Source organism: Urocampus carinirostris, chromosome 11 (genome assembly GCF_059441175.1).
Source record: "Urocampus carinirostris isolate Australia breed hairy pipefish chromosome 11, RoL_Ucar_1.0, whole genome shotgun sequence".
In the NCBI taxonomy this organism is placed as follows: Eukaryota; Metazoa; Chordata; class Actinopteri; order Syngnathiformes; family Syngnathidae; genus Urocampus; species Urocampus carinirostris.
In genome coordinates, this window is record NC_142359.1 from 26,849,523 (window position 1) to 26,873,237 (window position 23,715).

Here is a 23,715-nt window from a genome sequence, read left to right on the forward strand (position 1 = left end):
GGCTCTTTCAGCTGCCATGCGTGGAAATAGTCGACTGGGGATTAAAGTTTGTGGCCAAACCAATGCTGTTTATTTTCACGGACCACAATGGCACTCTTCCGTGGCCTGAACCAGCAAAGCAGAACTCTACCAGGCCCCACCCTCAGCAATAGTCTACCAGGGATAATGGATTGCGGCCATAACCATGCATTGAGTTTTAGGTCGGCCAGAACGGTACACCTCCTGACAATAGTGTCTTTTGTCGGTGCCCACTCGCAGCAATATCGTATTGGGGATAATGGACCACGAGTGCAGTTCTTTTTAGGCAGAAATACATTAACGGCAGCAAAAAAGACAGAAGGCTCAACTACTGTGCGCCTTGCCGTCCCCCACTCGCAACAATATGAGCTCAGGGATAATGGTTCGAGGCCCCACAAGTGCAGTTCCCGTTTTGGTAGACAGACTGGCAAAAATTGCCGCCCGGACCGACTTTTATGCTTTCTACTGGCCCCCGCTCGTGGAAATATGCGATCAGGGATAATTGATGGAAGAATATTTTTCAACCCGGAATGCCCTGAAACCGCAAAGTAGCAAGGGATTCAGGTATACATTGTTTGTCACATAGGCAAGATATATAAATATTTTCAAATCCTTGTGTACTTGTTTAGGGTGGTGATCACCCTAGTCTCTGAGCCTGTTTGTCCATGTTTTAAGAGATAGAAGTCTGCCAGATGAAAACAGGCAAAAGTGGCCATGGTAAGAGGATGTCCTAGCCATTGTCCACCAGACTGGGCAGGGATCAACCCATGATTTTCTGGGCACACATCCCGCGGGGAAGCCGGTGCGCATTACAAAAATGTGAATGTTTTTCAGGTGCATTGAGAAATTTTCTTTGTCAACTAAGGCAACGGATTTCAATCAGCGGCATGCTAAGTCCCCGCAGGCGTCCCATAATTGCTTCCCTTAATTGTCCGCCAGGAATGACGCTCCACGCGGCTTTGATTGATGAAAGAGCGAGCAGTGACGTTCTTGTTCTGCTTGGATTGAGGTCATGTTCCTTTATGGACGAACTGTAAACAAGGGATGATGATGATCAGGTAACATTTTGGCTTTCTTGATAGCAGCATAATTATTTCCAAGTGGCTTGAGTAGCTCCATTTTTGGAAAGTGTACTCCTTTAATGCCATCCTGTGGCATACAATATTTTGTTGGGTCCGCCTCTCTCTTGGTCTTTCTCGGACTATTTCTCCCTCTCTGTCTCTCCAGCACTATCGCTCTCTCTTGTCCTCTCGCTAACACAGGGTGGTGTATCCCTGGGCACAAAGATTCCATCTGCCGCAGGGATGTCGAACTTAGGGCATCATGTTAATCTGTTAATGAACAAAAGGGTAAACTGCTGGAAGTGTGAATTTCCCTACGGGGATGAATAAAGTATCCATCTATCTATCTATCTATCTATCTATCTATCTATCTATCTATCTATCTATCTATCTATCTATCTATCTATCTATCTATCTATCTATCTATCTATCTATCTATCTATCTATCTATCTATCTATCTATCTATCTATCTATCTATCTATCTATCTATCTATCTATCTATCTATCTATTGTCGTCTCTCTCTCTCTCTCTCTCTGTCTGTTTTTCTTTCTTTGGTCCACTCTCTCTCTCTCTCTCTCTCTCTCTCTCTCTCTCTCTCTCTCTCTCTCTCTCTCTCTCTCTTTATTTTGCTCTATGTCTCTCTCAGTCTCTCTCATTCTCTCTTCTTGTCTCTCCCTCTCTTTTTGTCTGGCTCTCTCTGTGTCTCTTTCTCAATCTCTATCTCAGTCTCCCTCTCTCTGTCTCTATCTTTCACCCATGTTTTCTCGGTCTCTCTCTCGCTCTTGATGATTTTCTGACGCTTTCTGTTTCTCCATCGGTTCCCCTCTCTCTCTGTCACTCTGTCTCTCTGTCTATCCCTCTCTCACCCCTCTCTCGGTCTCTTTCTCTCTGTCACTCTCTTTCTCTCTTTCTCAAGCCCTCTCTGTCTCTCTCTCACTCACTCTCTTTAAAATTCACTCTCTTCAAAACTCTCTTGTCTATAGGCCTCTATCTGCCTCTCTCTCTTGGTCATTTTCAAACTCCTGTTTCTCCCTCTGTCTCTCTGTCTTTCTCTCACTTTCTCTCGCACGCTCTCTCTCTTCCGCACTAATCTTCTCTCCCTATCTCTTGGTTTCTCTCCCCCTTCTTAGTCACCCCCTCTCTCCCTTTCACTCTCTTTATCAGCCTCTCTTGCTATTTATCTCTCTCAGTGTCTCTATCCCTCTCAATCTTTTAATCTATCTCAAGCTCTCTTTATCTCTCTCGGTCTTATCGTTTTTTTAAATATCTCTGTCTCGGTCACTATTGGCCTCTCTTTCTCTCTTTCTCACTGAGTCTGTCTTTAAGTCTCTTTTTTTCTCAGTCTCTTTAACTACCCGACTCTCCTGTTCTGTCTGTCTGTCTGTCTGTCTGTCCATCTTTCTGTCTGTCTGTCTCTCCCTCCCTCTCCATCTATCTTTATTTCTCTCATTCTCATTCTCTCTCTCATTCTCTCTCTCATTCTCTTTCACTCTCTCTCCTCTCTCTTTCTCTCATTCTCTATCTCATTCTCTCTCTCATTCTTTCTCACTCTCTCTCCTCTCTCTTTCTCTCATTCTCTCTCTCATTCTCTCTCACTCTCTCTCCTCTCTCTCTCTCTCTCTCTCTCTCTCTCTGTCTCTGTTTCTCTCTTTGTCGCTCTGTCTCTGTCTCTCTCTTTCTCTCTTCCTTTCTCTTATTCTCATTCTCTCTCTTTTTTTCTCCCCTTCTCTCCCCTCTCTCCCTCTGCTCTCTCTTTCACTCACTTTCTTCCCCTCTCTATATCTGTCTGTCTCTTCCTCTCTCTCTTCCACTCTCTCTTCCTCTCTCTTTTCCTCTCTCTCTTCCTACCTCTCTTCCTCTTTCTCTTTCACTCTCTCTCCTCTCTCTCCCACTCTCTCTCTCTAATTGTCTTTCTATCTCTCTCTCTTTCTCAGTCTCTGGCTCTGCTGTTCTGTCTGTCTGTCTGTCTGTCTGTCTCTCTCTCTCTCTCCCTCTCTCTCTCGCTCTCCCTCTCTCTCTCTCTCTCTCTCTCTCTCTCTCTTTCTCTCTCTCTCTCTCTCTCTCTCTCTCTCTCTCTCTCTCTCTCTCTCTATTTCTCTCTTTCTCTCTTTCTCTGTCTCTCTTTGTCTCTCCAAAATTCTGAATCTGTGGTCTCACCGTCGCCTCCTTGCCATGAGGCATTGAGAATTAAGTGCCGCGCTGCATCTGCAGACTTTCAGCACAGTGATACGTTACATACTAATTGTATTAATAATCTTCCATATACAATGTGAAAATTCAGCAAAAAAAATGAATTCATAAATGGTTACTATAACCTACAGTATTTTTCATTTTTATTTCCATGATGAAAATTGAGGCTCAGCCTCACCTTGCCTCCCTTGACTGCAAATGACTGGGGTTCGGTACAACAGCAACATGTCGTAGGAAGATTGCCTCACGTGAAAGGTGAACATCCTCGTTCCATAAGAGCGTATTTTTTTCTATCTGCTTCTCAGTTTCTCTCTCTCTCCCTCACTTACACATCCTCATCTGCTCCTCCCTCCCCCGCCCGGCTTTTCTAAAGTGCTTGAGCCGAGTTCACTCCTTGTGCTTTCTCCACTGTCCTCACCTGAGTCAAGTTTGCTCGGATGCCGTTGGTCCGGTGACCCGAAACCCTCAAAGTCCCGACCTGGATTCAGGGAGGGGGCAGGGCCGTTGCCAGGCTTGTGCGCCCGGTTTAGCGCTGGAGTGGGCACGGGGAAACTGGAGTGCTGGCCCCGGGGGCTCAGAAGGTGAAGAAGGGGGCGGCTCCGGCTCGGGTCAGGGGGAAGACGAATGGTCCGAGGGTGATGCGGTCCTGAGCGCCATCTGGGAAACGGAGGGGCTGCAGACGGTGAGCATTGTGGTGCTGCTCTTCGCCTCTATCAAGCTCCTCCACCTCTTGGGGATCATCAACTTCTCTGAGGGTAAGACCCGTAAATGCCATGTGGGCACCACCTTGGCAACCCCAGTGTTGCCATACTGCACCTTCTCTGTAAGAGTAACCAACTTTCTTTACTAATTCTCTTCATTTAAGTTATGATACAAAAATACTTCTTCAGATACGTTTTGATAAACAGCATAGCAAATAGTATCTTATCTGGACTATAAGGCCGATAAATGTATAGTAGTAGACACTCAAAGTTCAGAGAAAAAACAACAATGGATTTTGAACTTGCAACGAGAAGTGCTCCCCCTATTAATGATTGCATCACCCTTCATTAAGCGATCATAAACCTTACAAACACAACACAACACCTATTTACTCACAACAAAGCAGACTGGGCATAGTAGAAACAAATATGAAATATTTATTGCATATACCCATTAAATAACACAATTATTTCATCATCTTTTTTAATCCTCTCCCCACTTGCAATAAATATTTTCTAGAGGACCGCAACAATATTAGCAATCTACAATGATGTTGTCTGCTACCAGTGACCAAGATGATGATGATGATGATTCGAAATAGAGCTGAAACGAACAAGACGAGATTGGTCTAACACAAAGAGTTTTGAAAATTATCTTATTTTTTTAAACATATTTTTCCTACAAATGTTGTTATACGGTGTACACAATTTGAAAATATATAACAAAGTATAACATATAGTAAGACATATTATTTTACAGTTATTTTATAGACTTATACTTATAAAATCTACTGAAGTTATTTTTTTTGCGCGTGTGCGGCACAGTTCTGAGGTCATGAAATCGAACCTTCCTGTGTGGAGTTTGCATGTTCTCCCCTTTCTTGCGTGGGTTTCCTCCGGGCACTCCGGTTTCCTCTGTTACGGTTGCCCATTGCCCTCACTTTAGCCTGCCCATTTGGCGCTAGCTGCTGCTCATTGCCTGATTGGCTTCCCTCCTATTTAAACTCTCATTCATTTCAGGTCAGTCCGTCAATGAACGTCTGCACTTGCAAGACTTGTATTTTGACTCTGTCCGGTATCGATCCCGCCAGTCTCGTCCTTCACGGTATCTTGCTCCAGTCTCCGGTATCCGGTATTGATCCTACATGTCTCGTCCTGTCCGGTATCTTGGTCCATTCTCCAGTATCCGGTATTGATCTTGCCTGTCTCTTCCTGTCCGATATCTTGCTCCAGTCTCCAGTTTCCAGTATTGATCCCATCTGTCCCGTCCTGTCTGATATCTTGCTCCAGTATCCGGTGTCGATTCTGTCTGTCTTGTCCTGTCCGGTATCCGGCTCGTGTATCCTGTATCTGGTATCGATCCCGTCTGTCCCGTAAAATAGAGCTTGTGTGAAAACGTTACACGTCCGGGTCCACCGTCTGTTCGGGTTCTGACATACTCCCACATTCCCAAAAAAACATGCTTGTCAGCTTAATTGGTCGGTCAGAATTGTCCTTAGGTGTGAATGAGCAAGTGAGTTGTCTGTCTCTGTGTGCCCTGCGACTGGCCGGGAAACAGTTAAGGGTATCCCCTGCTCACTGCCCGGAGATAGCTGGGATGGGCTCCAGCACCCCTGCAACCCTACTGAGGATAAGCGGTGCAGATAATGAATGGATAAATTAAGAGAGCTTTTTTAAAGATTTTTACTGTGTAAACATTATGACGATGCTTTCAGCACTTGTTTTCCCGTGCACTAAAAATACGGCTAGTGTTCAAATAATATACTGTGTCCCTGTAGAGCAGTGGTGTCAAACTAAATTTAACACGAAGGCAATATAGTGGTAAAAACATGCTTACGGGGGCCAGATTTGTAAATTGATGGCATAAAAAGTATGTCTGTAGGGCTGGGGGTCTTTTGGTTTTAAATGATAATATCTTTTTGGATAAGATTTAATCTCCTGTAGTGTTTATCAATTGTGCATTTGTAAAATAAAAAGGTTAAATGATTGATTTAATGATTTGATTTGATGATTCTGAAAATGTTTACCTTAAAACGGGAACTTTGCTGTTAGATCTATTGCAGAAAGGAGCTTAAGCTTCTTTAAACTTTTGCAGAGACAACTAGGTGTTTTTTTTTATTATTAAATCTTCCTATTGCCTTAAACAACGCATCCGTGACTTTAATTTCAACTAAAATAATATCAGGGGGAGGCGTTTCTTCAATGTTCTCTGGTTGATTGATCGTAGTCAGCTAATACAGCTATAAGGAGTGCATTGCGAGTGTCACCTGGCTTTGGCAACATCTGTTGGATATATAATACTAAACAGCAAGTTATTGAGGCGAGGCAGCTGATTTTTCTCTTGTGCTTTTCTTTGCATTGTCTCACCGGCCACACATTTGGCCCGCGGACCTTGAGTTTGTCACGTGTTTTAGAGCAGCAGTTCTCAACTGGTCTGACTTCGGGACCAACTATTCCATTCAAATGACAAGCTGCGACACAAATCAGGAATAGAAAAACAAATTATCCATTTTATTCGATCAAAAGATTGCGTACTTTAAAGCCGATATAATGTAATTAAATCAAATAAAATGTATTTGTAAAGGACTTTTCAGGCAGCACATTTCCGTTCAAAGTGCTGTATAAATACATTCATTGTACAATAAGACAATATAATACCCTCATTTATCCCCACCCAACAACCCAAAAGATAGAGCAAAAAAATAGAGTAAAAAACAATAAACAGTAGTAGAAATATAATGTGATTATGACAAGGCACAGACTAACCACGGTAGAAAAGGGACCTCATGATTTCAGCCATTGATCCACATACTACCAGTATGGGCCTCCAAAATGAGGAAACATTGAAATATAGGAACAGAAATAAAAGCAACTGCAGAACAAAATATAAAATGTGAATCAAAAGTAAAGTATGATACAGTAAAAGATGAGAAGTTAAACTAGTCAAAGCCAAATAAAAATGATTAATTAAAAGCCATATTAAAAAAGTAAGTCTTGAGCCTCATCTTAAAAATATCAATGGTCCCCGCAGACCTGATGTCTTCCAGCAGACTGTTTCATAGGTAAGTAGCTGAATGCTGCTTCACCACCCTCAACAAACTGCTGCCAGAGGACCTCGGAGACCGAGAGGACTGATATAATAAAAGCAAATCAGGTGGATAGGATTGCCCAAGACAGTTAATACATTTTAAAAAATAGTGAAAGCACCTTAAAAGTGGTCAACGCAGCAATTTTGAAATTGTTGTAATGTGATCTTTCCACCTGGCACACGTGCTGCTGAATTTTGTAGAAGTTGCAAGCTGGCAATGTTTTTTGGAGGGGGAAGACCGAGAGCAAGGCATCACAATAATCTAAACAAGAAGAAATAAAGACATGCGTCAGCAACCTGTGTGTTTGCCTGAGTGAGGGATGGAAAAACTCTGGTTATATTCTTGAGATGATAAGACCCAATTTTGGTTATATTTTTTCAAGTGGAATAAAATTGAGCTCAGAGTCAAAACTAATGGCCACATTTTTAACACGATCGGAAAGTCTACAATCTTGTCATTTTATTAAAAGTTTCCCTCTGTCTTTAAGGGCCAATGACTAGACCTCTGTTTTGTCCTGATTGAGCTGCAGCAAGTTTTCTGCCTTCCATGACTTGATATCTGAAATGCATATTAAAATGATATCTATAGACCTTATGGGATCAGGTGACACTACACTGTCCTTTAACAGAGACAATCATCCATATCAAACTATTACATTTAGCTTACATAATAAGGCGAGGGCCTCACAACATTCTCCTGCAGACTGTAACTGTCCCTTGGGCTGCATGTTTGATACCCCAGCCTTAAAGGAAAATTATACAGTTCTGCCGAGGAAAAGAGTCTGGGACGCCTCCTCATATGCATCTCAAGAAAAAGCCGTCTAATTAGCGAGTCGGCTAAAAATCTCAGTCAGCGCGTAAGGCCAAGCGGCAGCTTTCATCCCGAATGCTCAGGTCTCATTAAATTAAGCCGGCGTCCGGCGCAATTAGCCGGGTCATTCACAGACGCCGTATGAATTTGCTCCATTCTTATTGACACGCCGGCTTCCTTGTCGTGGATTGAGCGCAAGTTTTGCTTCGGCAACGGAAATCGATGAGGCCAGACGACCCTCGTGTGTCGTTATCAGCTCGCTGGAGGGATAATGGCTGCAGGGAAAATCAAGCGTCTGATGAGCTTGTCAGTCCAGGGTGGAAAGTTCAAAGATGTGAAAAAAAATCATTTTACAATTATGGAAAGAGAGACACGTTCGATAATGCTTAGATTTTTTCTGTAAATTCACCTCAGATATCATTTACACCCTCGCCTCAGCAGACTTTTTCAGCATGCGTGCTAAATACAAAAAATGAAAAGTCAAAAGTATCTACCAACGACCAACAATGAAGATTCAAGAGCAGTTTCGCATAAGAAATAACTTCCTACTTGGTTTTTATTAAATACTGACAGAATTTCTCAATTTTCGCTTGAATATATCAAATATATTTGATCAAAATATTTTAATCTTTTTTTTTAATAGTTGGCTTAAAATTGTCACGACCAAAACAGAATTAGGACCCAGATGCGTAAAGTTAACCACAGGTTTATTGAGAGAAAGAGGAAGGGCAGCGCCCACGATCCGATGCTCGCTGGACGCGGGGAGCAATCCTCTCACAGAATCGGATCGTGTTCCGAATGCGGAAGTGGATCTTCTAGAGTGGGAGATTGTGGTGTCGAAGACGGAAAAAACAGGTCAATAGCCGGCACAGGGGAGCTAAACATGGTCGGGATCAGAAACGAGTCGTAAGCCAGGACGGGAGAGCAAAACGTGGTCAGGGTCAAAAAACAGGTTGAAGCCAGAGACAAACTGGGAAATCAGGAACGGTCAGGTGGAAACTGGCTGCAAAAAGCGGGACCGACGGGAGTCAGACTCAAAGTGCTGACGGACTGACAACAGGCGAGTGAAAGAACTGAGCTCATGTAGGACGGGGAACCAATCAGGAAGCCCGCAGTGGCTGGCACCAAACGAGCGGGCACAGGTGAAGTTAATCAGTCATCATGACAAAAATAACCAACGTTTTGGTCAAAAATGAACAATACTATGGCTGTTTTGACCAAAAGTTCTATGTTGTTTTCAAACACAACCCTCTGCACTTGAAAGTCTCTTGGGTTAAAAATAACCCAATTCAGTTTTTGTACAAAATTAATCATTCAAAAAGTGTCTTTGTGTACAACAAGCCTCGGCTTCCACCGCCCTAAAAGCAGTCAGGGTCATTTTGTTTATAATACCTCAATCAACTAGGTCGTTTTGTGTAAAACGAAAGATAAAAGTGGGTTGAATTAACCCACTAATTCGGTTGGTCCAAGTTTGGGTCAAAAATGGACCAACCCTGATTCGATCCAATGTAAAAGTCAAAATGATCTCCACATTCAAGAGCAGTCTAGCAATAAAAATAACATCTTTATTTGTGTAATTGAATACTGACAATAGTTCTCAATGCATGTTTAAATAAACCAAATACATTTAATTAAAAATTTACAAACTTAAAACACTGTATATGAATAAATATCCCAAGTTTGAGTAAAAAATGGACCAACTCAAGACCCAATGCCATGTGTTGATTTGCAGGAGGAAAAAAATATTCTTTCTAAAATCATTTAGTATCAAATCTTAGCCAAGTTTGGGTTTAAAATGGACTAATCCAATAGTTGGGTTGATTCGAGTCAAAATCTTGTGTTTTTTTCAGAAACAACCCCCACAACAACGGAACACTTAATTCTTCAATCGGGTTATTTTGAACGAAAGGGATTTTTGCGTGCATGTTTTTAAGAGTTTCTTTCTAAAAAAAAACCTACAAAGAATATTGGGTCATATCAACCCGAGTATTGGGCTACTCCAAACTTGGTTTATTTCCAATCCAAGTAATTTTAAAATGCTATTTTTGGTGTTTTTTTTCTGAAAAACAACACACAATGCTGGGTTATATCAACCATTTGCTTAATTTTTTGACCCAAACTTGGGTTATTTTTAGAGTATAAGGTCCCATTATGTTTAACTTTGCAGTTAATACATAGTAAATTTACAGAAATCATAACACTTCTCTACAACAGTTTTTTACAACCTTTTTTAACCCAAGGCACATTTCTTTCCTTAAAAAAAACAAACCACGGACACCATCAGTCGGTGCGATTGCATCTTCGGAAAAAGTAAATCCAAATTAAAAATAACTTTTGCTAGACCGCACAGGCACACAAATTGGATAATTTCCTACTGCACAGTACAACAAAAATGAGTGTGCCATGGCATTTGAAAAACAGTGCTCTACACCTTTAAATTATGATCATTGTTTAGGTGCACGTTTTATTTGAATTTTGGGTCTGTATACTTCTATATGTGCACTTTTTATTATTATTTTGGGTATTCATGGTTATTCAAATACTTTTTTATTCATATAAGGGGAGGCAGCGTCAAGAAGAAGGATGCCTCTCGTCTCAATAAACTGGCTAGGAAAGCGAGCTCTGTTGTGGGCAAAGAGCTGGACAGCCTAACAACAGTAGCGAGAGACGGGCACTGGAAAAGCTGCGGTCAATCATGGACAATCCATCGCATCCACTACACAGCATTATCTCCAGACAGAAGAGCAGTTTCAGCGACAGACTGCTGTCACTGTCTTGTACTACGGACAGACTGAAGAGATCTTTTCTTCCTCATGCCATGAGGCTCTTTAACTCCACCCGGCAGAGTAAAGGCCCACATTAAACCACACCACCTACATTGGATATTACCGAATCTTACTGCAATATGTATTCTGTGAAGCACTATTTAGTTACTCGATATAACACGCTACAGTGGGCATTTGCACGTCACACTGGGTATTTGTATATTGTATTCTTTTGGCTTTATTATTGTACTGTTCTCAGCTCAGGGATGCTGCTGGAAATGTGAATTTCCCTTAGGGGATGAATAAAGTATCTATCTATCTATCTATCTATATATTTGCTATTTTTGAATGCGTTGAAACACAATGAAAATAGAAACCATCACTCTATGGGAAAAATGTTTCAGCACTCGAACCATTCGGAGGTGGAACTTCGATCCCGAACGGATTATGGGCGAGTTCCGAGGTGTCGCTCTATTTCCGAATGCTAGCACGCTTGGTCGAGCAAATTAAAACCCCTTATAAACCCCATCTGGACTTCGCTCCATGTTTATAAAAACACCGTAAGCAAAATATCACGCTTGAGGTTTTTGTTCTTTTGTGCTCTGCTTTGTGCTGACTTAGCCAGTTTAGCGCCATCCATCATGTCGGTTCTTTTTTCTTAATTGGTCTTGAGTTTTTTTTGTGTTTTTTGCAACAAAAACGTATCTACTCTGCAAATCAATTTAAAGGGCAGAAAGTGTGTGGCGCAATTAGCCTTTTGGGTATTTTCCTGAAATCCTTTTTAGCACGGTAAGGTGATTGACGTGACCTTTTTGCCGGCATCCCCCGGGGCGATTAGAACTCAAGCAAGTCTGTAGCGGATTGAAAATAAAAGTGGCGATGACTTTTGATGAAAACATCACAGGTAATTGAATTTGATAGAGACGATAGAGTCGCCAACGTGGAACAAAAGAAGATGGATAAGAAGCGGGAATGATCGGCGCTTTTGTATCTTTCATCGTGTGAAGATTACCTGGCTTAGCACATGCAAAGCAGGGATGGAGATTTTGCTGATAGGTTATAAAATCTTAATATCGGACCTCGGTGTGTTCAAATTAGCCTAGTGCATGTTTGCGTTTCTCAAAGTGTTCTCTCAGGATTTTGCGTGTAAACAACTTCTGTTAAGACCTACAACCTTCAGGGAAGAAAGGACCCAATATTTTGGAAATAAAAAATGCACCCAGTTTTATTATTTTGGACTTTTTTGTGATTTTTAACAATTGACCCAACATTTTGCTAACAAAAACATTGACACAATTTTGTTATTTCAAACGTTATTGTGTTTTTTCTTAACAAAAGACATATTATTTTGGTAACCAAATGATCTAAATTTTGGGGTTGGCTGAAAAGAAATTGATCTGGTTTCGTTACTTGAAACTTGTTTGTGGTTATTTTGAACAATTGACCCAAAATGGATCCTATTTTGTTATTTTAGACTTTTATGTGGTCATTTTTAACAAAGGACCAAATATTTTCCTAAAAAAAACTAACACAACTTTGTTATTTTAGACTTTTTTTGCTGATGTTTTAAACAAACATCCCAAATATTTTGGAAACAAAATGACCCAAATTTTGGGGTTGGCTGAAAAGAAATTGATCCGGTTTCGTTACTTGAAACTTTTTTGTGGTTATTTTGAAAGACTGACCCAAAATGGATCCCTTTTTGTCATTTTAGAATTGAATGTGGTCATTTTAAACAAAGGACCAAATATTTTGCTAACAAAAAAACTGAACCAACTTTGTTATTTTAGACTTTTTTTGTGGTTGTTTTAAAGAACCAAGTCCATATTTCAGAATCAAAATGATCCAAGTTTTGGGGTTGGCTGAAAATAAATGTACCCACTTTTGTTAATTTACACTTTTTAAACAAAGGACCAAATATTTTGCTCACAAAAAACTGACATAACTGCTATTTTTGACTTTTTTTAGCGGATGTTTTAAACAAACAACCCAATATTTTGGAAACAAAATCACCCAAATTTTGGAATCAGCTGAAAAGAAATGGAACCAGGTTTGTCTTTTTTGTGTGCGTGTGTTTGTTTAAACCAAATGGCCCAATATTCTGCTAACAAACAACGGACCCAAAATTTATTCAAACTTTTTTGTTATTGTTGTCAACAAACAACCCAATATTTTGCTTGCAAAAATTGACCCAATTTCGTATTTTTCACATTTCTTTAAAGATGTTCAAACAAATCATCCCAATATTTTGGAAACAAAATGACCCATATTTTGGCGTTGACTGAAACAAAATGGAACATTTTGTTTTGTTATTTTTTTGGGTGCGTGGGTTTTAACCAAACAACCCATTATTCTGCCAATAAATAACTGACCTAATTTTTTAAAAACTTTTTTGTGATTGTTGTAAACAAACAACCCAATATTTTGCTTGGCTAAAAAGAAGTAGACCCTGTTTAGTATTTTTTTTTACACTAGTTAGTTCCACCAAAAAACATAATATATTACTAACAAAAACATTGACCCTATTTTATTATTTCAAACTTTTTTTGTGGTTGTTTTAAACAAAGGACTGTATTTTGAGAACTGAATGGCCCAAATTTGGGGATTGGCTGAAAAGGAAGGGACCCTTTTTTGTTATTTTAGAGAAAAGGATATGTCAAATTGGAAGGGGGGTTCAGGGGGGCTATGTGCGGCTACCTTGCGGTTGTTTTGAAAATGTTGAAGAAAAAAAAGATACTGGAGAATTATTTGATAGACGAGGCCAAACTGAAAGTTCCAATTCTTCTTCATAATGAAATTCACTTTGGACTCCATGTTAATCAAAGTGTCAAGCCGCTCTAGGTAAAGCCATATACAGTATTATGGTCCGCATATCTTTGCAAAATATTTTCCCTTCAGTTGTAAAACACTGCTGGGAGCAGATATTAAATAACGACGTTGACTTATGGTTTGTCCTGACTCAAACGCAACGGGGCTTGTTTGTGCATCTGACGCGAAGATCCTCGCCGAGCGTTATCTGATTTGGGTCGGGGAGGCTTTTTTCATTACACTGCAGGGACTTTGTTTGAATTTCTGTTCTTTATTGCCTGTTTGGATGCTAATCAGCATGTGTCCTCACATTGCAGTGTCACTGAATCATTGAATTTCCATTAATATCTATATTCATATATTTTAATGTTTTTCTAAGAAATGTGATGGAATAATGTAGGGCTGCAACAACGAATCGATAATATTGATTAGAAGGATTGTAAAAAGTGTTGGCAACGAATGTAATCACTGATTCGTTTTATTGCGATTTATGCAAATAAGAGTGCACTGAATTTCCAACAAACTTGTAGTAGCGCTTTGGTCCGACAGAGGGTGCTTTGAGACTCTCTCTATTTTGAAGCATGAGGTCATTTTGATCCAAATTCAAATTTACTGTATAAAAACATTCAATGTACAATAAGATGACATCAATGTACCCAAATTACCCTTCAAAGTTGTCTCTCTTTTTTTGCACTTTATTTAAAAAGTATATCACATATATGTAGCTGTATAGCGTACATGTGCATGTTTTTTTTAATTTTTTTAGGCAATTTGACAAACACTTGGATGTTGTATTGTTTTATATTATAGAATATTCAGTTTGTACACTATTTTTCTATCTGTCCAACATTTCAAGATTTAAAATAGGAAATTAAAAATATGTTTTTTAAAATTCAGGTTCAGCGATTCATCTAAAAAAAAAAAAGATAGAATTATCGATTATTGAAATAATTGTTAGTTGCTACCCTAAAATCATAAAAATGATTTGATGTTTTTGTCATACAGCCACTCACTCGTCAATCTGCATACCGGACTAGCTAACTATTGTTAGTTGTTCGGAAAATACAGCATCTGTGAAAGTATGCACTAAACTCGGGCCAAAAACTGCAGAAAACTGTAAAAAGATTAGATTGGGTCTGCTACGCGAACTACTAAATTATCAGTTTTGAGATAGGCTTCACGAGTGTGCTACTTTAGTTATAATTTATTTATTTATTATTCAGCCAGTATCAACCATCAACATGATATCTACCGGAAATCATTTTGTCACGCGAAGCTATCGACGTGATTCGTCGCCTACGATCGGCGCCGGGTTTTTAGACCCAACTGCTGTGTTGGGAGTCATTAGGTGACCAAACCCCCCAATTCCAATCCTTAATGCCGAGCGCCAAGCAGGGAGGCAATGGGTGCCAATGTTGTAAGTCTTAGGTATGACTCGGCCGAGGCTTGAACCAGCGACCTCTCAGTCTCTGAGCAGGCGCCCTACCATCTAGGCTTCCGAGCTGGTAAAACATGACTATGATGCATAACAGTCAGTACTATGATATTAGGTTACATACATGAATCACAAAAGATACGCTCAGTAACATTGACCCAGCATATACAAGATTTTATTGTAAAAGTCTGAGAACTAAGGTCCTTGCTATATCTAAAGATATGTGATGTGACTTGGTCATAATAATTTGGTTTCCTAAATATATTATTTGAAAGGTTGTTTAGACAGTAAAGGGTCTAGGACCAAGGTAACCTTGTTTGGATGAACGGAGTTAAATAAATATAAATAAAAAAAAAAAAATGATGTTTAGTTGACAAATACTAGCTGGCAACAGCTCAGGGTGTCCCCTGCCCACTGCCCGAAGATAGCTGAGATTGGCTCCAGCACCTCCGCGACCCTACTGAGAATAAGCGGTGCAGATAATGGATGGATGGATAGTTGACATATTGACCAGCTTTATTTCCATGCGTTACATTACACTATTTATCACCACAAAATCGTAATTGTGATGTATTTGACATCTTGCACACTTCTATCTTTAGTTTCTGTCATACGAAAGTCTACTTTTTTGTCCAATAGGTCCTGGAACTCCTCTAGCAATGAAAATTTCACAAAATTTCTCATTGTTTGCCAGTTGACAGCTATACAACATGTTGATCTATCTCTCCCTTTGAGAGATTGGCCAGCAGATAGGCTAAGTCCAATATTCGGAGCACGCTACATGGCTGCTGTTGAGATAAGATCAGGTGTCTGGTTGCTTTCAGGTGCTGCTCGATTTGTTCGCTTCACTTTTAACAGTGATTTGAGGGACACAGGATTTACATTAGGTTTTGGAATTGTTAACACTTATTTCTAATCTCTTGGAGAACGGAATAAACTGTTGGGTATAACTTTATAATTTTTCCCCGCGCTAAATAAGCTGGAGACAAAACATTGCATACTAGACCCAAGGGATACGCCAAACCCACCTGACAAAGTTTTATCTTTACAATGTGAAATTAAAAAAAAAGTCCCCTCTTTACGTTGAATTACATCTTTGCCTGCCTGCTATACAACAACGTCATACAGATACGCTATTGCCTGAACTACCTCTGAGAATGCCTTTCTCTGTCTTAATTCCCATGGCTTTGTAAATACTTGTAAATACTGCAGTTTTTCTTCTGTATTGATTGGCTATAGGCTTGCAGTAGTGCCAACTGGAGAAGCAAAACAATTATAATAACGGCTATGCTCGCTTAATTGAACCCAATCAACCATTGGTACTTTAGACGTCTTGCAAGATCCTGTCTGTTCATGATTGGGGTCAGAATGGAGTTTTGGAGATTTTCCAGTTGCTTGTTCTTTTCAAACCATGCCCATTTCCTATAAAATACAACGGTCAGCCAGTTTGCTTTTGTAAAGGACGCTCAGCTGTGTTCACAAGCCCATTCTGGGTTTTTGTTTTGTTTTGTTGTATTATAAACCTCAACTGAACTGCCCCGCTCCAGTGATTGTTTTTCGCCATCTAGTCCCGAGACCTGGATGTTGATTTGAACATGCGAAAGAGAAAAAAGCTCATCCTCCTTCAATACAGTACAGGTCATGGTGTGTTTCTAGGTCACGCAGACTCATCTAATATGCATAAGCAGCTCCTTTTCAGGGTGAGGCAACTCATTTGTTTAGGGATAGGGCGGTTTGATCTTTACTTCCAGATAAATGACAAACCCCGGGGCTCTTGACCTGCCATCTGATCCTTTGCCGCTTCCACTTCTTTGCTTGTTTTGTCATTGATAAAACAAGCAAAGAGGTGAGACTCTAAATAAAAGGACAATATTGTGCTGTCGTCCGCAAGGCTGCCCTAGCTGCGTCCTGTGGCAATTCCGTTTTGCTGAGCTTTTTGTATTGTGTTTACAAACCCTTGCGAAGTGTTTGATCTTAATTATTCTTTTCTGTGTTTTTGCAAAGCGGCGGGGGGGAAGAACACGGCGACAGCATTTCACAGAGTACAGGCGAAAGGTTATTTTGGCGAGGCAAGAACGCAAAAGTGTGGCAGGGCTCCAAGGAAGGGGCGACTTGACGACTACTTTGTACCATTAATTTGTCATTGGAATCTGTCTTTGAGTGTTATGAACTTCCAAATCTGAAATGAAAGGCAGAAAAACTCCAATATGAGGTTTCATTGCCTCAACTTTGGGCCAAATTTTGTTAGGAAAGGATCTGGTTTATAAAAAGTAGGATAGAATAGAATAGAATAGAATAGAATAGAATAGAATAGAATAGAATAGAATAGAATACAATAGAATACAATACAATAGAATACAATACAATACAATACAATATGGAAAAAGTTCCAGCTTTTAAGACACACCCAAAAAAATTTAAAACGTGATGACACAGTGGTGTTACAATAGAATAGAATAGAATAGCATAGTGTTTAGTGTAATTGATATCAACGTAGTGAAACCTTGACATGGCAATCCAGGGTGAACATGTAATAACGACTTTAAAGATAAATAAAACAAAGGAACTTTCAGGATAAATAGGCATAAAATATTTAAAACATAGTGCTTAGAGACTGGCCTAAGTAATATTTATAGTGTAATGTTTGTGAATAAAAGTAATAGTGCATGGTAACAATAGTGCAATAAAAAGAAGTGCAATAGCATTTAGCAGCAACAAAAATCCTCAAATAAGTCAAAAGGTATATATTTTCACATTTTTGTGCATTAACATTTAGCGGGAACAACAACAAAAAAGGGAAAATATGTTTTCACAGTTTTGAGTGCTGGTTTAGGGTGGTCATGGCCTTGTGGAATAAGCTATCTCTGAGCCTGCTTGTCCTTGGTTTGAGGTTCCTGTAGAGCCTACCAGAGGGCAACAGTTCAAATTGGTGGTGGCCACGGTAGTAAGTGTCTTTTACAGTGTTAACGGCTTTGCTGGGGTATTACAAGCCGGCGATGTCCTTTAGACTAAGCAGAGAGAAGCCAATGATCTTGTGGGTGAATAGATGGATGGATGGATTGGTTGGGGAACAGATTGATGGGTGGAGAGACAGATTGGTTAGAGGATGGATCGATAGGTAGATGCATGGATGCATGGATGCATAGACAGATGGATGCAGGGATGGATGGATAGATTGATGTACAGATTCATCGGTTAGAGAACAGATTGATTGTACAGACAGGTTGGTTTGAGAAAGGATGGATGGGTAGGTGGACAGATTGGTTGTTGGAGAACAGATGGATTGGACAGACAGACACAGACAGACAGCTTGGTTGTTGTCATTTTCAAAGACAGTTCAGTACATTGAAGATGCACCTGAAAAATCTAAAAAGTGATGACACAGTGGTGTTTTAAATGTGCCTGGCTCCAACAAATACTGTCATTTTTTTTGTTACTGGCCAGTACGTTATTCTTAAGCCCGTCTGCCTCCAAAACATGATCTCCAAGAGGCGGAGGCATGCTCTGTGTCAGCCAGGTAACTGCCATTTATCAAAGAGGCCTAAAGACATCGAGCAGAAATGCCTCCCTCATCGTTGGCTTGCCATCTGCGCTCATGCTCCATAGCACAAATGACCATTTTTATTTTATTTCTTTTCTCACTCATTAGTCAGATCCGCCAACTTTGGGTAAATGCTTTTGGCAGGGCGGTTTAGGGATGAGAGCTGTTGCGATTCTGTCCAAGAAAGAACAATAAAACGTTGATTGGGAAGTGTTGTTTTACGAGCATTTTCATGTTTTTGTCCTTTTAATGGGACTGTTTTAGCTGCTTGCTTAAAGATGCACTTCCACACTTTTTTATTGTCCACCTTACTTTTTCTGGTGGCTGTGAAAATTCAACACTTTCTCTCTTTTAAAACAGTTTTTTTAAAATATTTCAAAATGTTCTTAAATGACCTGTACAAATCCATTCAACATTATTTCATTTATTTGAAATCCTTTGTTTACCGCAGTTCATGGGCACCAGAGCACCCCATGTTATACAAAAATGTGCAAAGCACCCCTCATTTTTAGGAGACGCGTTCCAAGCCCCCACTTGCAGCAATCGTCCACTGGGGATAAAGGAGCATGGCCGTACAGGTGCTGTTCCTTTGAGGCAGAAAGAACAGAAAAAGAAGGAACCACACATGACACAAACCTTCTCTCTCGGTCCCCGCTCTTAGCAATAGTTAACTGGAAATTACAGATCACAGCCAAAACAGTGCAGTTCATTTTGGGCCTGCCAAAATGGCACGCTTCAGCGACCTGAACCAAAATAAAAGTGCTCTTTTCACAGCAATAGTCGACCAGGGATAATGGATCGGCGGCCACAATTACATATTTCCTATTAGGTAGGCCAGAACGTCACTTTCGACAAAAGTGCCTTCTGCCGTAATCTGCTCGCAGCAATATGAGATTGGGGAGAATGGATTGCAGCCGCACATTTCAGCCATTTCAGCTCATTTCAGGCAGAAATACAATGACAGCCAAAAAGAGCCACCAGGCCCGACAAAGATGCACACTGCAGATCTCCGCTCACAGCAATACGGAATCGAAGATTATGGATCGCAACCGCACAATTGCTGTTCACTTTAGGTGGAAATAACTGCCCAACAAAAGTGTGTTCTGCCTGTCCCTCCTCTCACTAATATGTGTTCAGGAGTAATGGATTGCAGCCGCATGAGTGCAGTTCAATATTTAATGAACAGAGCGTCAGAAAAAAAAGACCGGGCCATTAACATTTTTTAAAATCAACTTCTTAAAGGTAGAGTGTGTCAGGTGTACTTAAAAAGTTAAAAGTAAAATATTTCTCTATTAAGTATGTGTTAACAACGCCCACCTGAGTTCAGCGTCCTAATGCGCTATACTGTATTGCGCCTATCTGCTTTTATCTTACTTTTATCGAAGCTGTCCGGAAAATCCTAGGTGCGAGGAATGGGGGAGTGGACGTCATACTCGTCCCCACAGGTTCTTTAAAAAAATTGGCCAGTGCAGCATGAAAAATGTTAAAAGTAACAAAGTTTTAATTTTTGTACATTTCCTTTAATTCTATTTGAATTGGGAACCTTTTACAGGGATTAACTGGAATTGAAGGGAAGCCCATTGTTTGCATTGTCTCAGGACAGGAGGAAAATGGTCTTTATTACCTAATGAGGTATCGCTGTCGCACGAGACAAGGTCAGCAGTCTCGAGTTCTGCTGACCCAGTGAGCCACTTTTGAATAAGTCATGCCAAACGATGATGTCACTCTCATGGAATCCCTCAACTTGTTTACAGGTGTTTCTTTACACCAGGCTTACCTTCATCCTTACCTGCTACCATTGGCGTGGTAACCACCCTGGCTGTTTGAACACAGTAGAGATAATACGGCATCGAGGTTTGGTATGCTGGAGCATGGCTGAAAAAAGGGGTGGCCCAGAGATTCCTCAAAACAGCCCAGAAAATTAATGGTTTAATGTCTGCTCAGTCCGAAGAACATTTTTGTGGACTCCTCTCTCGCTGCTTATCACCTTTTTGACTCGCTGCCTTCTAGCAGAAACTATAGATCCCTTAATACGAGGACTAACAGGTTCAGGGACAATTTATTTCCCAGGGCCATCACCAGGTTAAACAAGTACAGACTGCGGAAATGTATTTATCTTGCCTAAGTATTTAAAAATATATATTCATATTGTATTTCCTCACTCATATTTTGGAGATCATTTCCTGCTAATGCCATTGCACTATTTTTCATTGTTCTGAAGCACTTACAAATTAGGCCAGTCTACAAGAACATTGTACTTTGTAAATATTTACCTATTTATCCTGATATTCTTTTTTATTTTATTTTTCCCTTATAAGTATTTTATAATGTGGTATATTGTGAGGCATGGCAAAAGTTGGTCATAGGCCCCCCAAGAGGGAATCACACATGCTGGCTGGAGATGAAAGCAGGACTCATTGACTCAGCCCAAGTGGGTTGGAAGGAGATGTGATCATGAGTTGAAATGATGTCAAACTCAACGGATAATTAGCTTTTGGAAAAAATGTGCTGTAAAATAGAGTGATAATGAAGCCTGCACGTCATGTTGGTGGTCCCCCACTTGGGGTCAGATTTGTTATTCACCAAGATTTCAACAGCCATTTAATACAGAACTTTGATGGAGGAAAGGTCTGCTCCCCAGCACTTATGTCACATGTTTTCGCCTTGAACCTCCCATTCAGATTTATACTGTATCTGTCACATATAAAAACAAACCTCAATTGCATTTTTATCCTGGAGTTCTCTCGTCTGATCTCCTTGTAAACAATGTTTACTATGTTGTTATCTGTAATCTGTGAGGTTAACGCCGAATTGTAGCTATCCGATTTGACTCCGTCTTCCTCTTCCAGACAGCGTTGAAGATGAGCTGGAACTGTCAACAGTGCGCCACCGCCCCGAAGGTTTGGGACAGCTGGAGGCACAGACGAGGTTCTCCCGGAAGGAGCTGCAGATCCTCTACCGTGGTTTTAAAAATGTGAGCTGGAACCCTAACCTTCTTATAACCACCTTAGCCCAAACCATCGAACCCTAACCCTAACTGAAATCACTAACCCTCAAACCCCAAACTCTAACCTCTTAATATTAACCTTTAATCATCTAACACTTACCCCTAACTGAAAAAACTAACCCTGCAACCCCAACTTCTAACCCCTTAATAGTAACTCCTAACCGTCTAACCCTAACCCCAAACCCTAGCGCCCTCACTCACCTGCTGGGTGAAAAGTTCAACAGAAAGTTAGTTGAAAAACATTTTGCTCAAATGGAATGAATCTCTTCTTACACTATGTGATTTTCATCTCACTTTCAGAGAGTTTGCATTTAACACCATGACAATTTTTCTTAGATACTCATAAACAAACGACGTGATTTTGAGCTTTTGAGGAATAAAACAACTCAGTTGTGGGGGGTTTACAGTTTTATTTTCATAGCTTTGACCGGCTTCAACAATCTGGGAGCCACTCGGTTTTTATTGTCACTGTCTCAACCAATGCTCCCTCTAATTTTCCACGGGTCTGAGCGTTCACACAAAGTCGGTGAGCAACGCTTGAAACAACAGTGAGCAACCATAATCCCAAGTGTGGCAAGATAAATAATTATCAAACATGTCCAAAACTTGACATCAAGTTACATTTTGCTGAGTTTCTGGCAATGCAAAATTATTTTTCTCTTTTGAATGAATTGACTCATGTGCTATTGCAAAGGTTGTACGGCCTACAAACGTCGTTTGTTCTTACAATTTTTTCACAAGATATCCATTTCTTTTTTTTTCCTGATATATTTTGTCGCATAATATTAACAATTTTGGGGGCTTATTTAGTCGGTTGCAAGATACAGAACTGTACTTAGTCACATTTTTTAGTGGAAGTACAATGTTGGCAACAAGATTCACTTGATACAATTGGAAATTATTTGAATACAACACAAACTTTTTCTTCTTTTTTCCGTGTTTTTTTCTACTTTTTTTAAATACCTTTATAAAAAGTCTCATTGTGTTTATTTTTTCCGAGCTGTTACTTTTTTCTTTTTGTTCTCCATTTACTAACCAATTAGTAATTTTGAGTCCTCATTTTTGTGCGCTGGCTAGATTTTCTTGTGTGCTGAGAATGTGCGAGCAGTGCGCAATTGCGCACGCGCGCAGCTTAGAGGGAACACTGATCTCATTCAAGCACATGACACCTCTTGTAAATGTGCTGGACTGCATCTGTATAGCTCTTTTAATCGGTCCCTGAAAACCTCCAAAATGCTTCACAATGTACTTCACCCACACACACACACACACACACACACACACACACACACACACACACACACACACACACACCAATAGCCACGTAGGACACATACCCGCCTATCGGGGTGCCTTATGGGTTCAGTGTCTTGCCCAAGGACACTCGGAGGAGCCGGGAATCGAACCTGCAACCCAAGATGACTGCTCCAGAGGTACTGCTGCTCCACTTTTACCTTATCATTTTTTTTGTATCAATGGTTTGCAGAGCACCCTCCAATGGTGATGCAGTTCCTCCTGGCATATTCCCCATTTTTGAATCCCAAAGAAGAGGGGAAGGTCTATGATAGCCGTCCCTATGAGCAGATGCCTTTGCTGATTGCTATGACTGTGCTGTCCAAGAAATAGGTGCAGTGTAATGTCAAAGATAGATGAGGCATGCACAAAGATGTTTCCCCTGGTGCATTAAAAGAGAGTACATTGAATTTTATGTGTTTAAGGCTCCTTGACCCCGCCGTTAAGACAGAAGAGACAGAGCATCAATAGTTGTCAGAACAGACTGTGCACCAGATGCATAACGTTTTCACCCAAGCTTTATTTTACGGTAACGGGGCAGTCATGCGCAGGAACACAAACGGCAGCGATTCGGCGATCGCTGGGCAGAAGAAGAAGTGAGGCAGAGAAGTCAGGCGGAGGAAAACAGGAAGCCAGGGGCAGACGAGATCGAAACCGGACAGGGCAGACAGGATTGATACCAGATACAAGATACACGAGCAGACACCAGACAGGACAGGACAGACGGGATCGATACCTGATACTGGATACACGAGCAAGATACTGGACAGGACGGGACAGACGGGATCGACACCGGATACTGGATAGTGGAGCAAGATACCAGACAGGACGAAACAGACGGGATCAATATCGGATACTGGATACACAAGCAGGATACCGGACAGAGTCAAAATACACGTCTTGCAAGTGCAAAGGTTCATTGACGGACTGACCAGGAGTGAATGAGAGCACTGAGTTTAAATAGGAAGGGAGCCAATCAGGCAACAAGCAATAGA

General features: G+C 40.6%; 1 protein-coding gene across 2 annotated transcripts in view; it reads left to right on the plus strand.

Annotated features, from left to right (window-relative positions):
• kcnip4a (potassium voltage-gated channel interacting protein 4a) overlaps window positions 1-23,715 on the plus strand; it is a 79,509-nt gene that overhangs the window by 37,412 nt on the left and 18,382 nt on the right. For both annotated transcript variants that reach the window (XM_088346658.1, XM_088346659.1), the window contains exon 2: window positions 21,270-21,394. In XM_088346658.1, coding sequence (XP_088202784.1) covers window positions 21,270-21,394 — 125 coding nt within the window. The remainder of the gene's footprint in view (window positions 1-21,269; window positions 21,395-23,715) is intronic.